Raw genomic sequence first — 12,581 nt, 5'->3', positions numbered from 1 at the left:
AGATCACAGTACCTTATGTATAAGAAGCCTTCAATTTTTATCATTATCATTCCAGTAGTTAAGACCAATGGTACTGTTCTGTACTGTGCCAGGGTCCGTCTTGTAGAGTTACTTAGAGTCTCTATGCTGCCCAGCAGTGTGCATCCTCATTGATCCATGCCTTGGTTCTCTAGTGAACTCCAGCATGTATTAATATCAACAACAACTACAGGTACTCAGGAGACAGATTAGGTAAATCCTACAAAGAAGATGCCCAACCAACTATTCCCCAGATGTCCCAGGTAAGGATTTCTCTGGGTTCTCTGAATCTACTGATACCTGATAATGTTCCGATAATTTTGAATCTATGCGGTCGTGTCATAGGAAAAACAATGAAGTGTGTATATTGTGTTAGCCGCTATCGATAGAACGTTGGAATCGAGCCAGTCACTGTGGCAGCTAGGGTGGTTCCTCATCCTCCGTTTTGACATCTTAGAGAGCTGGGCTCTATCGTGTGTCAGCAACAGTGTGGTTTGCAGCTCCCCCCAACACCTGTCACGTCGCTAGGAGATTTCTTTCCCCACAGTAGAGTGTTATAAGGTACTTGGCAAAGAGAGCCCATAATGTCATCATACATTTACAGCCCATTTGTCTGATTTATAAGTCCAAATAGCCATTTAAAAATTCCAAATCAGGCTTTGTCAGGCAGCCCCACTCTTTTGTCATCTACAAATCACACTGTTATGTGTAAAGCAGTAAATAGTGAATGACTTCTATACACAGCCTCAAAGCAAGTGTCCCAGACTTGCCAATATCAAATCGTGCAGTTGGGATATTTATAAGCAGTGTAGCCTGAAAATGTACCCACTGCTTTCTTCAGCAGAACTTAGCTTTTTAAATAATGTTTCAGGTGTATCTCCCGAACATAAACAAGATGTCAATGCAAGCGGTATTGGATTATCTTTATACCAAGCAGTTGTCACCTAACTTGGACCTGGACCCACTGGAATTAATTGCCTTGGCAAACAGATTTTGCCTGCCACACTTGGTTGCACTTGCAGGTAAGGCCGATGACTGGGGGCCATGCAGCGTCTGACTGTCAGGCTTGTCAAAATTACACTTAAACAAAAATAACGTTTCCAGGGAGTAAAAATTAATTTTGTATCACCCAACATAGGGCTGTCTTGTTCAGGGTGGTGGGAATTGATCAGATGTATCAGCCCAATTCAATTCCACAAATATTTTCTTAAGCACCTACTTTGTGCTAGGCCCTGTTGGGTGATGCAGTTATCAAGATGAGTAATGCATGATCCCTGCTCTTGAGACCGATGCTCTATGCACTCTGCCTCATTTGTGGACCATGGAATTTGAAATAAAACTATTGTGTCCATATTATCCATAATGTGTGCTCAGACACAGTCTCTAAGAAAGAGGCAGTAGGAGGCAGTGGCTAAGAACATAGGCTACAGAGCCAGATTTCTCGGGCTCAGATCCTGACTCCACCATTTCCTGGCTAGATGACTTCACACTTAACCACTGTGTCTCCGCTTTCTCTCTCTTTGGAATGGGGACCATGTTATTCTACTGTAGAGTTGTTACGAAGATTAAGGAGTTAAGATATATATATAAAGTTCTCAGAACAGTGTCTGGCACCTAGTAAGCATTATGTAAGTGTTTTTTTTTTTAAGCTATTTTAGAAAATGTTCTGACATTGTCAAGAGCATTTTGGGAGAAAGAAAAAAGGGGGACTTGGCTTCACTTCTCAAAATCTATGTGTCATTTCTGGATTTGTTCGGCTGGTAAGCTGAAACAGGTCTAAATAGGATATATATATTCACATACCTTTTTTTTTAAATGTAAACCTTCAGCTTCATTCACTGCAGGTGTCAGTTAGCAATCTGGGTGTTTGTCACTACGTTAGCTGATGCCTGTTAATCGTGAAGGCAGAAATAGTGCCAGTTTCATACATTGGCCTGCCTGTCCCCCTCATGCGGAAAAGTGCCTGAGCATATTAGCTTCCCAGTAAATACCTGTTGAATCATTAAGTGAATGAAAATGAATGTCGGAACAAACTAACTGGTCTTATCTGCACTTGACTTTCTGGCAGTGTCTTTAGAAAAGAAAATGTATTTCTCTGGACTCCAGGTTTCTACCAGGAGATCAAAGTCCTCCTTGCCTTGCTTCTTCCCCCACTGGAAAGAAAGAAAGAGATTGTTGAAGCATTGCTATTTGACTTTTTAAAAACTATTTTTAACCAGTACACCCAGAGTGTACTTATTTTTTAAATGCTAACTGTAGTAGGCTGCAGGAAGCAGTTCCTTTTTTCACAGGTAGAGATTCTGAACCATTTGACTATCCAGTTTTTACAAGTATTTATCCTTTGAGGATGAACTGATTTTTTTTAAATAGTCAAAACCAATTTGGAGCCAGATCTGCTGAAGAAGGTTTGTGATTAATCTTAAAATAATGCCATTTCTGCTTAAATATTAAGTATGGTGATGAAAACATGGGACTGACTTCTCCATGAAAGGAACTGAATCAAAGAGAGCTTCTCGGGTAAACGACAGACTTCTGTGCATCTTTCCTTTTGTTATTAAATGCTATCATTACTATTATGATTAATATAAAGCTTCCTAAGAAAATTTCCTTAATCATTTACAGTGTTTGGTTAGTACAGAGTGTTTAGAACATGTTTGTTTTTTTTTTTTTTTTAAATCAGTTTGTGGCGTGAAAATGCTTTGCAAACCTACATGTTAAAGGAATGTCAAGAAATGTTGCTATTAACTTGAAATTAAAAAGTCCAATGACTTCTTTGGAAAATTTAGTCCCAAATAGTTCTTTGTCAGTCCAGCCAAGGAAGATTGTGCCAAAGAAACCATTCAAACCTAGATCTCATATTGACCAGATAGAGGCACGTTGACTAAGATGTACATAGAGCCAGAACAGAAGGTAAGCATGATTAAGACAGTTTATTGGACTAGAAGAATAGATGCAGTGGCTAGAGATGAAAAAAGCACCTTGACATCAAGGAGCTAGAAATGGGAGCCTAGATTGTACCCACACAGGTCAATCCCAAATGCAGGTGATGGCCCCAAACAGAGGCAAAGACAGTTCAGTCTCAGAGCCACTATCCCAATTCAGCTTCCAAGCCTTGGACGCAGCTCCCAGGCTTAAGTGGCTCTCCCAACCATATTTTTGTTACCTCTGGGTGAAGGTCTCCCCAGTCTTTAGAATCTAAGAAGCTGAGCAATAAAGATGTCACCCATCTTCAGCTGTTGAGACAGACATAGGCATTCACATTTTTAATTCCCCATATAGATCCATTCCTCTGATACTCAGTCCCTCCACTGTCAGAGACTGTTGAGAATTGGAGTGATAGGAGTGGAGAAACTGTCAAACAGGAAGATAGCAGAGAGTCTAGAGGATTCTATGAAGGTGCTGGATTCTCCAGAGCAGAACTATCCGATAGAACTTTCTGCAGGGATGGAAATGTTCTGCATCTGTGTTGCCCAATATACATGTGGCTATTGAGCACTTCAGTGTGACTGAGGGTGTGAATTTTTAATTTTAGTTATTTTTAATTTAAGTTGAACTTGTCTCATGTGGCTGGTAGTTACCATACTGGACAGCGAAGGTCTGGAAGACTCTGGCTATTTCAGAAGTGCAAATGAGTGTCCCACAGTTGTTGGTACAGTGGCTGGAGACCAGAACTCCCCATGCTGACAGGCCACCCTGAGCTGAGTTCAGATGGCTACCAGAGCTGTGTCCCATGCTTCCTCTCCAGTTAGGTGGTCCCAGACCAGACCCTCTAGGCGAGATGTCTGGCTTACAAGGTATGGTTCAACTTTCTCCCGTTCTGTCTCTTCCCCAGAGCAGTATGCTGTTCAGGAGCTGACGAAGGCCGCAATGAGCGGCGTGGGCATCGACGGGGAAGTGCTCTCTTATTTGGAACTGGCCCAGGTCTGTAACAGTTTGCCTTTCACCTTTTCAGTGTGTTCAACCAGTTCATTTAATGCTGATAAAACATTCCGCTGTTGCATCTGTCTAAATAAAGATGTCACCACTGAGTCACAGAGGGCCCTGTGTACACTGAGAAGATCTGAGAGTTTCACGTTTCATGCACCATTCACCCTGCTGGGCTTCCTTTGAGAAAACAACAAGGACCCTACCCCACGCCAGCCCCATTGTCCCCCGAGGCACCAGCTTCACATGTGGGAGAACAACGTGGGGCATGATAGGGGAAGGTTTTGTCTCTCCTTGTTTGAATTCTTGGACACATATTGGCCAAGATCTGACAGTTTCTAGAACTCCACGAAGCCCTGTAATGCCCTACATCTTACTGCAGCTCTCCTGGGGTTTTCCAAAATCAGTATTTGTTAATATCAATATTGTGATTCCATAATCCCAGTACACACTTGCACTCTTCCAGCGAGGACCCAAGATCCAGCTCCAGCTTTGTCATGCATAACTTACTCAACGCACACAGCTAAACTCTGCCTCAGTTTCCTTATCATCCTGTCAACCTTACAGATTATTTTGAGAATCAAGTGGGAAAGAATGTCCAAGAAAGAGCAGTGAAGAGTAGAAGCCCTCTCACAGTACAAGGCACCCATGCGGGATGCTTAGTCCCTGGCATAGACTTCACTGACAATGAGTTTACGGAGGAACTAAGAAAAAATTCTTCAGTCCTTTGTTCAGCCCACTGGCTTTGGTTTTCGCTCCCTTTCTGTGTTAGGGCGGTGGTTTACTAAGTCTTAGATCCTTCTCAGTTAAGGGAGAGGAAGTGGTTTCAGGGAGAATGGGGAAGGAAGTAGCAGGCCGAGATGGCTGGGATTCCCAAGGGGAAAAGGCAGAAGAGGACTTTACAGCAACCTGCTCATTGTAACTTACCATGCAACAAGTATTTTTATTTTCTCCCCACATATCATACACCACCCTAGACAAAAGGACATGTGGCTACAAATGGTATGGGGCAATCATAGGCAGTGAGAGAAATAGAAGCATGAATTACTAAAATCCAATGGGAAACACAGCCTAGTAGAGGTTACAATTAAAACCAAGAACAGACATCTGTTGCAGTAGGATTAGCAAGCTCCCATCAAAACCACGGGCGCCTGGGTGGCTCAGTAGGCCAGGGGTCAACCTCGGCTCAGGTCATAACCTCACGGTTTGTGGGTTGGAGCCCCACATCAAGGTCTGTGCTGACAGCTCAGAGCCTGGATCCTGCTTCGGATTCTGTGTCTTACCCTCTCTCTGCCTCTCCCCTGCTCACGCTCTCTCTCTGTCTCTCAAAAATAAAATGTTAAAAAAAATTTTTTTTAACTGGTTGTGCATACTTGGAATCTGAGGTCTTTTGAAACAGGTCTGGAGCATAGTTTACAACTTGTGCTCTCTCCAGTAAATACTCCTCCTGGAGAAAAATGAAATGACCCAGAATTCCATATAGGGCGAGGCCATTGAGGTAATGATTTGCAGTTGTGTTGATTTGCTCTGTGTCCCTGCCCTGACACGCGTTGGCAGGAAGAGTTGAGGATGGCGTCTTCCATATCTTAGCTCATTCATTAGACCCTAGCCTAGTGGCATGCTGGGCTTGTTTCACAATGAGCCTGGGGACAGGTGAGACCCTGATCTGTTGTTGCATTTTCCAGTTTCCATGGTGTAAATCCCCCCACCTTAACAACGTGAAATTGCTGAACTCAGAGTAGGGAAGAAATAGGCACAACTGACTCCCTTGGGCGGGTGCAGGCCAACTCCAGGACACCAGTGCCCTAATATTACTTTCCAAAAGAAACCTGATATCAGGAGAAGTTGGAAGCATCAGCCAAAATTGTCTATAGTGTTGGGGTTGCAATTCTCAGAATTTTTTGAGTTATTTTCTGAGGACTTTGCCTTTCTTCTGGGCCTTTGTTCACGGTAGAGACGTGGGTAGAGAGGAAGCACCCTGTCACTTTCGGGGCTTCACCCAATCAAAAAAACCTCAGGACCAACAAACTGAATGGATGTCTGAGAAAGACGTTGACAGAGTGTGGGGTGTGGAGTAGACCTGCCAAATTTGGGGAGAAATGGGGAGGTGACTGTCGATCTTTGAGCACGAAGTCTGTTCTGATCACAGCTCCCTCAGCTGCTACCTCCCCAGGCACCTGCTCAGAAAGGAGATGCTGTGAGTGTCAACTCCCTGCCACCCTGCCCACACCACCCCCTCTTCTCAGGTAACCAAAGGACAGGTATAGGACAGTTACACATTCTGCAGTCTCCTCTTTCAGATCTTCAGCCCCAGCAAGTTGAGCTCTGACATGCGACATAGAGTGCTCCATGGCCGAGGCTTCCCTAAACAGAGTTGGTGTCCCTGCTCCACTGCTGGCTGGCACCTTCCTGAGGCCACGGTCATTTGTCGAGAGTGGGCCATCGATGGGGGAGGCTGGGAGATAAGGCGCGCTCTCAGCTTCTGATCTGGCATGGTGATTATTTTCGGTGCGCCTATCACAGGGGCAAGGAAGGGGTGTGCCAAACACTGTATTTGGCTGGCGTTGGAACCATGGCCAAAGTCAAAACATTGTAGTCAAAACAAGAGGTTTACTGAATTAGTCACACGGGCCCTTTATCTCTTTCACCCCTCTCATGGCTTCCTATTCTTTGTGCCCCCCCCTTTAGAAAGCAGAGTCTGACACCCCCCCCCCCTTTTTGGTCACTTCCCTGTAGTTCCACAACGCCCACCAGTTGGCCGCCTGGTGTTTGCACCACATCTGCACCAACTACAACAGCGTTTGTTCCAAGTTCCGCAAGGAAATCAAATCGAAATCTGCAGGTGAGACTGTGGGTCCCTATGTGTCCGGCTCTCATCGCCTCCAACCGAAGCATTTACCTCTGTGCCCTTGGGAAGGTCCATGAGCAGCAGGCAGCTCATGGAGAATTCCTTGTGACTGGTTGGCAGTCACATGCATGTGACATGACACAAGGACTTGTGGGTTGGGAATTCTCTTTGAAGAACTTCATCCTTGAGGGATTTGGGTGGAGTGGGGATCGGGGTTCCCTGCTGCACAGCCTGCCGAGGTTGTTGCTCGTCCTTGTCTAGGGGGGCATGCCTAGGGCCAAGCCTACACTCTGAAGTCAGGCGGTCCTGGGTTCAGGTTCTCTGTGCCCGGCTACTTCAGGCAAGTGATGGTAATTCTCAAAACTTGCCTGTCACTATCTGCAAATGGTCCTACACACCAGGCTGTTGAGAGAATATATAAGAGAACATATATGAGAAGCATTAGGCACAGAACCTAGAATATAGAAGCATTCGATGAACCAAGAGTATTATCATCTTCATCTTTCCTTCATCAGACAACCAGGAATACTTTGAGCGGCACCGCTGGCCCCCTGTGTGGTACCTGAAGGAAGAAGACCACTACCAGCGCGTGAAAAGGGAACGAGAGAAGGAAGACATTGCACTAAATAAACATCACTCGAGACGGAAGTGGTGCTTCTGGAATTCATCTCCAGCAGTCGCCTGAGGAGGAAGAGAAACAAAAATCAGTAATCTGACACACACTTTTAAAAGCACTACTGTAAAATTAGTCCTATTATTAGAGATAAGTCGTAGTTCAGGTTTCAGGCACTGATCTTCCTCCACTTTTGTGCATTTATCTTTGTTGGGATCAGAGCACAAGCCTCCCCATCAATGAGCCTGGACAAAAAGGGAAGTTGACGCTCACTGCATTCCTTAAACCTATATGTATATTTTTTGTTAGAAGGCTTAATAAACTTTAGTCCGTTATTCTGTTTGTTTTTATACAAAGGAAAAAAAAATCCAGCTTTCATGTTTCAAATTCCAAATTGGAAAATATTTTTATATGGTCTCTTGTATTTTGTTGAAATGAAAATACTATGTATTACTTTATTTTACAGGCCACAAATTAACCATGAAGTCACCCTGTGATTCTCTGCCCACATGAGCACCAAGCATTATTACATAATTAGAGGGTTATCCTTTCGTTGTAAAGTAAAGGGTTGGAATGAAATTCCCCCAAGCGCAAGTTAGAGAGTGTTGAATCTTTGTTCTGCTGAATAACATTGGTATAATTACCAAGTCAACTCCAAGAATGTGTATTTACAATATTTGCCGTGTAAGTGCTAGTAATTATATGGTTATATGTGCCATGTAAAATACAGTGATATCAAATATTCTGTTGTTTAAAATGTCCAGATTCAAGAGGATAATCTTTATAATCATTAGAAGGGCTTATTAAATCCCAGCATTATCCAGGGCAAACCCACCAGTGGACCTGAATACAAAAGATACCGTAAGAGTGTTGGTGTTTGGATTGCTGTGTTCGGGTTTGTGTCACGCAGTATTCCTTGATCTTGCCATGCTTCTGCATGCAGATTCTCTAGTGACTTGAATCGAGATGGGCGAGGGAAAGATCTCCAGACTTTGTCCCATCGTCTTACCAACCGAAACAGGCTTCCTCAGGTCTCTCACCTGCAGCCAACTTCACTTTGTAAGACACGCATTTTTAACTCTTCCCAGGGAAAATTCATGCCACTGTAGAAGTAGGCTGAGGCAGACGACCCACCCCTACTGAGATTCAGCGGGGCCTATGAAAGCGCAAAGCTGGAGGCTGGGTCGTCTGAGGTCCCTACATTCTCCAACGCAGACAGGAATCTTATTCCAAGAGTCTAGGAAATGGTGCTATTGTGAGTTAGTCCTGACCCTTTGTCATTCTGAGTTTTCAGTGTTAAAATAGAAAGCATTGAGCAGGGGAGCTTTATAGAAGCAGTCAATCATTGCTTCTCTGTACATTAAAACGTTACAGCACTCATACAGAGCATCTTAAGGCGACAGCTCCATACTTGCCATGGGATGTTGTATGGCGGGGGCTAGGGCTTATTTTGTTGAGAGGTCAACTTACTGATGCTAAAGGCTGTTGATTTTTTTTCTAGTTGTCGGAAGTTAGAAGAGAGTTGAGTCTAAACCCAGTGTTGACAACCATATGCATTTGAAAATCTATCCAGATTACGGATGGACATTTATTTACTGGCAGTGGATACACACCAGATACAAGAGTTTGGAGAGGCCCAGAAATGCATCACCCTCTCATGACAAAGGAGAGGGCACTAGAGTAGAGATGGGATGGTTGTAAATGCTTTTACTTTAACTTTTGGTCAGTGGGGCTGTAAAGCATTAACAGAAGGAGAAAGGAGACAGAATGAGAGGATAAATGTCAAGACTCAGGACGATTTGACATATATCCCACCATAAAATGGCAACAGTTGAGTTTTTAGTGAATGGTCAGAGTTGAATTTATACAACCAAAGCTCCCATGTGATTGTAATCTTGCCAAAATATAATGGACATGTAAATGAACCTGGGGAATAAGCAATAATATCCACTAGTGTTTGTCATCAGCTACTGTAACCAAGTGGCTGGTTCATTTGGTTGATGCTGATTATGGCCTTTAACCATGGTGGTTTGTTTTCGTGTTTTTTATTTCACAAAAAGCCAATAAAACTGTTTAGCTATAAAATGCCTCCTTTTTGTTTTTAAGGACTACCAAAATATCATGTGTATAATTTTAATAGCTTTAAAAAAAAAGTCAAAATGATAAAGGTGCTGGGTCATGGGGGCTGTGTGTGCTTCCATAACAAGGCATGTTAATGACCGTCATCTTTTTGGTATTGCCAGCAGACAATCAAATGCCAAATGAGGGATCTAGCTCTTTGTCCTTGGATAATACAGTTATGTCACTAGACATGACAGAGCATTGGAAAAAGCAGAAATGGTGTGGGGGCCCCTGGGTGGCTCAGTCAGTTAAGCGTCCAACTCCTGATTTCAGCTCAGATCATGATCTCATGTTTTGTGAGATCAAGCCCCACATTGGGCTCTGTACTGACGGCCAGAGCCTGCTTGGGATTCTCTCTCTCTCTCCCTCTCTCTGCCCCTCCCCAGCTGGTGCTCTCTCTGTCTCTCTCAAAATAAATAAACATAAAGAAAAAAAGAAATGGTGTCTCTACCCTAATGGATTTATTATAGTCTGGGTTTGGACAATCCTTCCAGCAATTAAGTGAAAGGTTGCATTTTGGTCTTATGAAGATCAATCTTTTCTTTAGAAGCAAACCTAAGAAAAACTATGGGAAAATCTGTAAATAATTCTAGACTTCTAGTTAGTATAATGTCTACCCAAACTCAGAGGAAAGAAGGCTCTCCAATGAGATCTCATAGCAGCACTCTTCTGAGTGGCATATCTCCTATAACTCCATGGAAAGGAGTTGACAACTATACAAAATAACTGCAGAGAAAAGACAGTGAGATTTCCAACACCTTCCCACACCTTTCAAAGGTGGGTAGTCCATATCATGACACCATTTACATAACATATACCAATGAAGTCCTACCTATAGGAAGCACTGATCTAAGTTTCTCCCAGAGGAATGCCTGGCAAATCATCAAAGATTTCAACATTGGCATTATAATACCCACAAATCCTACTGGTTCAGAGGTAACTCAAGTATTTTCTTTATGGACATTCAAAGGCAAGAATTCAGTGTTGCTAAGAATTTTTTTTTCACATTTGTTTCCATTTTATGGTATATAAGTTATCAAAATTCAGTTTTCATCACTGTGACATTGACTTCTACTAGTCAGAGGAAAAAATAAAATGAATCCTGAGTTTCAAAACTATTTTATGAGTATAGCATTTCTGAAATGAATGCCTTTCTGCAAGCTAAAGATTTACCAGGCTATTTCTTTTCTTTTTATTATTTAAATCAAAGTTAGTTAACATATAGTGTAATAATGATTTCAGGAGTAGAATTTAGTGATTCATCACTTACACAGAACACCTAGTGCTCATCCCAACAAGTGTCCTTAATTCCCATCAACCCATTTAACCCTTCCCCCCCCCCACCCATCTCCCTTCTAGCAACCCTCAGTTTGTTCTCTGTATTTAAGAGTCTTTTATGGTTTGCCTCCCTCTCTGTTTTCATCTTATTTTTCCTTCCCTTCCCCTATGTTCATCTGTTGTGTTTCTTAAATTCCACATACGAGTGAAATTATATGATATTTGTCTTTTTCTGACTTATTTGGCTTTTTTTAGAGCATAATATACTCTAGTTCCATCCACGTTATTGCAAATGGCAACATTTAATTCTTTTTGATCGCTGAGTAATATTCCATTGTATATATAAACCACATCTTCTTTATCCATTTATCAGTCAGTAGACATTTGGGCTCTTTCCATACTTTGGCTATTGTCGATAGCACTGCTATAAACACTGGGGGGCGTGTGCCCCTTCAAATCAGCATTTTTGTATCCTTTGGATAAAAACCTACTAATGCAATTGCTGGGTCATAGGGTGACTCTATTTTTAACTTTTTGAGGAACCTCCATATTGTTCTCCACAGTGGCTGCACCAGTTTGCATTCCCACCAAGAGTGCAAAAGTGTTCCCTTTCTCCACCTCTTCACCAACATCTGTTGTTTCCTGAGTTAATTTTGGCCATCAGGCTTCTTCTTGAATTGGGCATTTCTTTAATCCAATACTCTAATTGGATGCTAGTGGACAAGTAGCAATAACTCCTCTTATCTAGAAGAATGTGACTATTGCCTTAAAGATACAGAGAAGGGGCACCTGGGTGGCTCAGTCAGTTAAGCATCCAACTCTTGATTTGGGCTCATGTCATGATCTCATAGTTTGTGATTTCAAACCCCGAGTCAGACTCCATGCTGACAATGCAGAGCCTGCTTGGGATTCTCTCCCTCCCTCGCTCTCTGCCCTTCCCGCACTCACTCACACTCTCTCAAAAAAAAAAAAAAAAAAAAAAAGATATAGAGTTAAAAGTTAACCAAGGAGAATGTGTTTCTGCTATATGTGTAATGAAGAAGCAGCTCAACAAAGCAAACAAACAAACAAAATGCTAAAGATAATTTTAAAAGAGAAAAAAAGAAAAACGGAGAACAAGCACTGACCAAAGCCACACTTCAAAGTTGCAGTAAGCACTCTGAGACACAGATGCACTCTGTTTCAAAATGCCAAGTTTTGAGATTACTCCATATCTTATGGCTGAATTTATTTTCGGATGAAGACTTTGCTTTCTTGAATTTCCAGTTAGAAGGCAGGTGATGTATGCAACATGTAAAGACACTGGTGTGGCAACACTGGTGACTTGTAAACGCAATGCTTCTGTTAAGCTGTTCTGTTCCCTCTGGCTGGACTTGAAAACTCTATCTTGTGCCTTTAAATTGTATATGTTTACTTAAACAATTTAGAGTCATGGTTTTTCACTGGGTTCATGTGTAGGTGCTTCATAAGTTAGGTATTATCTGACTACAGTCTACAAAATATGGGAATAATTTATGAGCAGTAACTCTTGGGTAGAAACCAACCACATAGTTGCACATCCACAGGCATGAAAGTGGTAGAAACAATGATAGGAGACATGAAGTGACTTGTCAGCAATCACTCCTATTGCTCACAAAAATTTCTAGGAACACAATGTCTCAGTTACACAATATCCAGTAGAATGTAGATGAAATGGGTAATACGCAAATGCGGCCCCATGCAAGGAGTATTGGAATCCTTTGAGTCTAAACACATTCTCAATCCAAAGACGAGAATGGT

At 42.5% G+C, this 12,581-nt stretch overlaps 1 protein-coding gene across 12 annotated transcripts in view; it reads left to right on the top strand.

The window, feature by feature from the left end:
- RHOBTB1 (Rho related BTB domain containing 1) overlaps positions 1–9,488 on the top strand; it is a 260,530-nt gene extending 251,042 nt beyond the window's left edge. For 11 of the 12 annotated variants that reach the window (XM_042908130.1, XM_042908132.1, XM_042908131.1 and 8 more), the window contains 4 exons: positions 890–1,040; positions 3,851–3,939; positions 6,679–6,784; positions 7,306–9,488. In XM_042908130.1, the coding sequence (XP_042764064.1) occupies positions 890–1,040; positions 3,851–3,939; positions 6,679–6,784; positions 7,306–7,475 (516 nt within the window). In that variant the 3' untranslated portion in view covers positions 7,476–9,488. Of the gene's footprint in view, positions 1–889; positions 1,041–2,698; positions 3,829–3,850; positions 3,940–6,678; positions 6,785–7,305 lie in introns of those variants that run through there. The other variant, XM_042908139.1, reaches the window with a different exon arrangement.
- Positions 9,489–12,581: the final 3,093 nt, after the last annotated feature.

Source organism: Panthera leo, chromosome D2 (genome assembly GCF_018350215.1).
Source record: "Panthera leo isolate Ple1 chromosome D2, P.leo_Ple1_pat1.1, whole genome shotgun sequence".
Lineage (NCBI taxonomy): Eukaryota > Metazoa > Chordata > Mammalia > Carnivora > Felidae > Panthera > Panthera leo.
The sequence above is the reverse complement of the archived record's forward strand: the minus strand, read 5'-3'. Positions and strand labels throughout refer to the sequence as shown.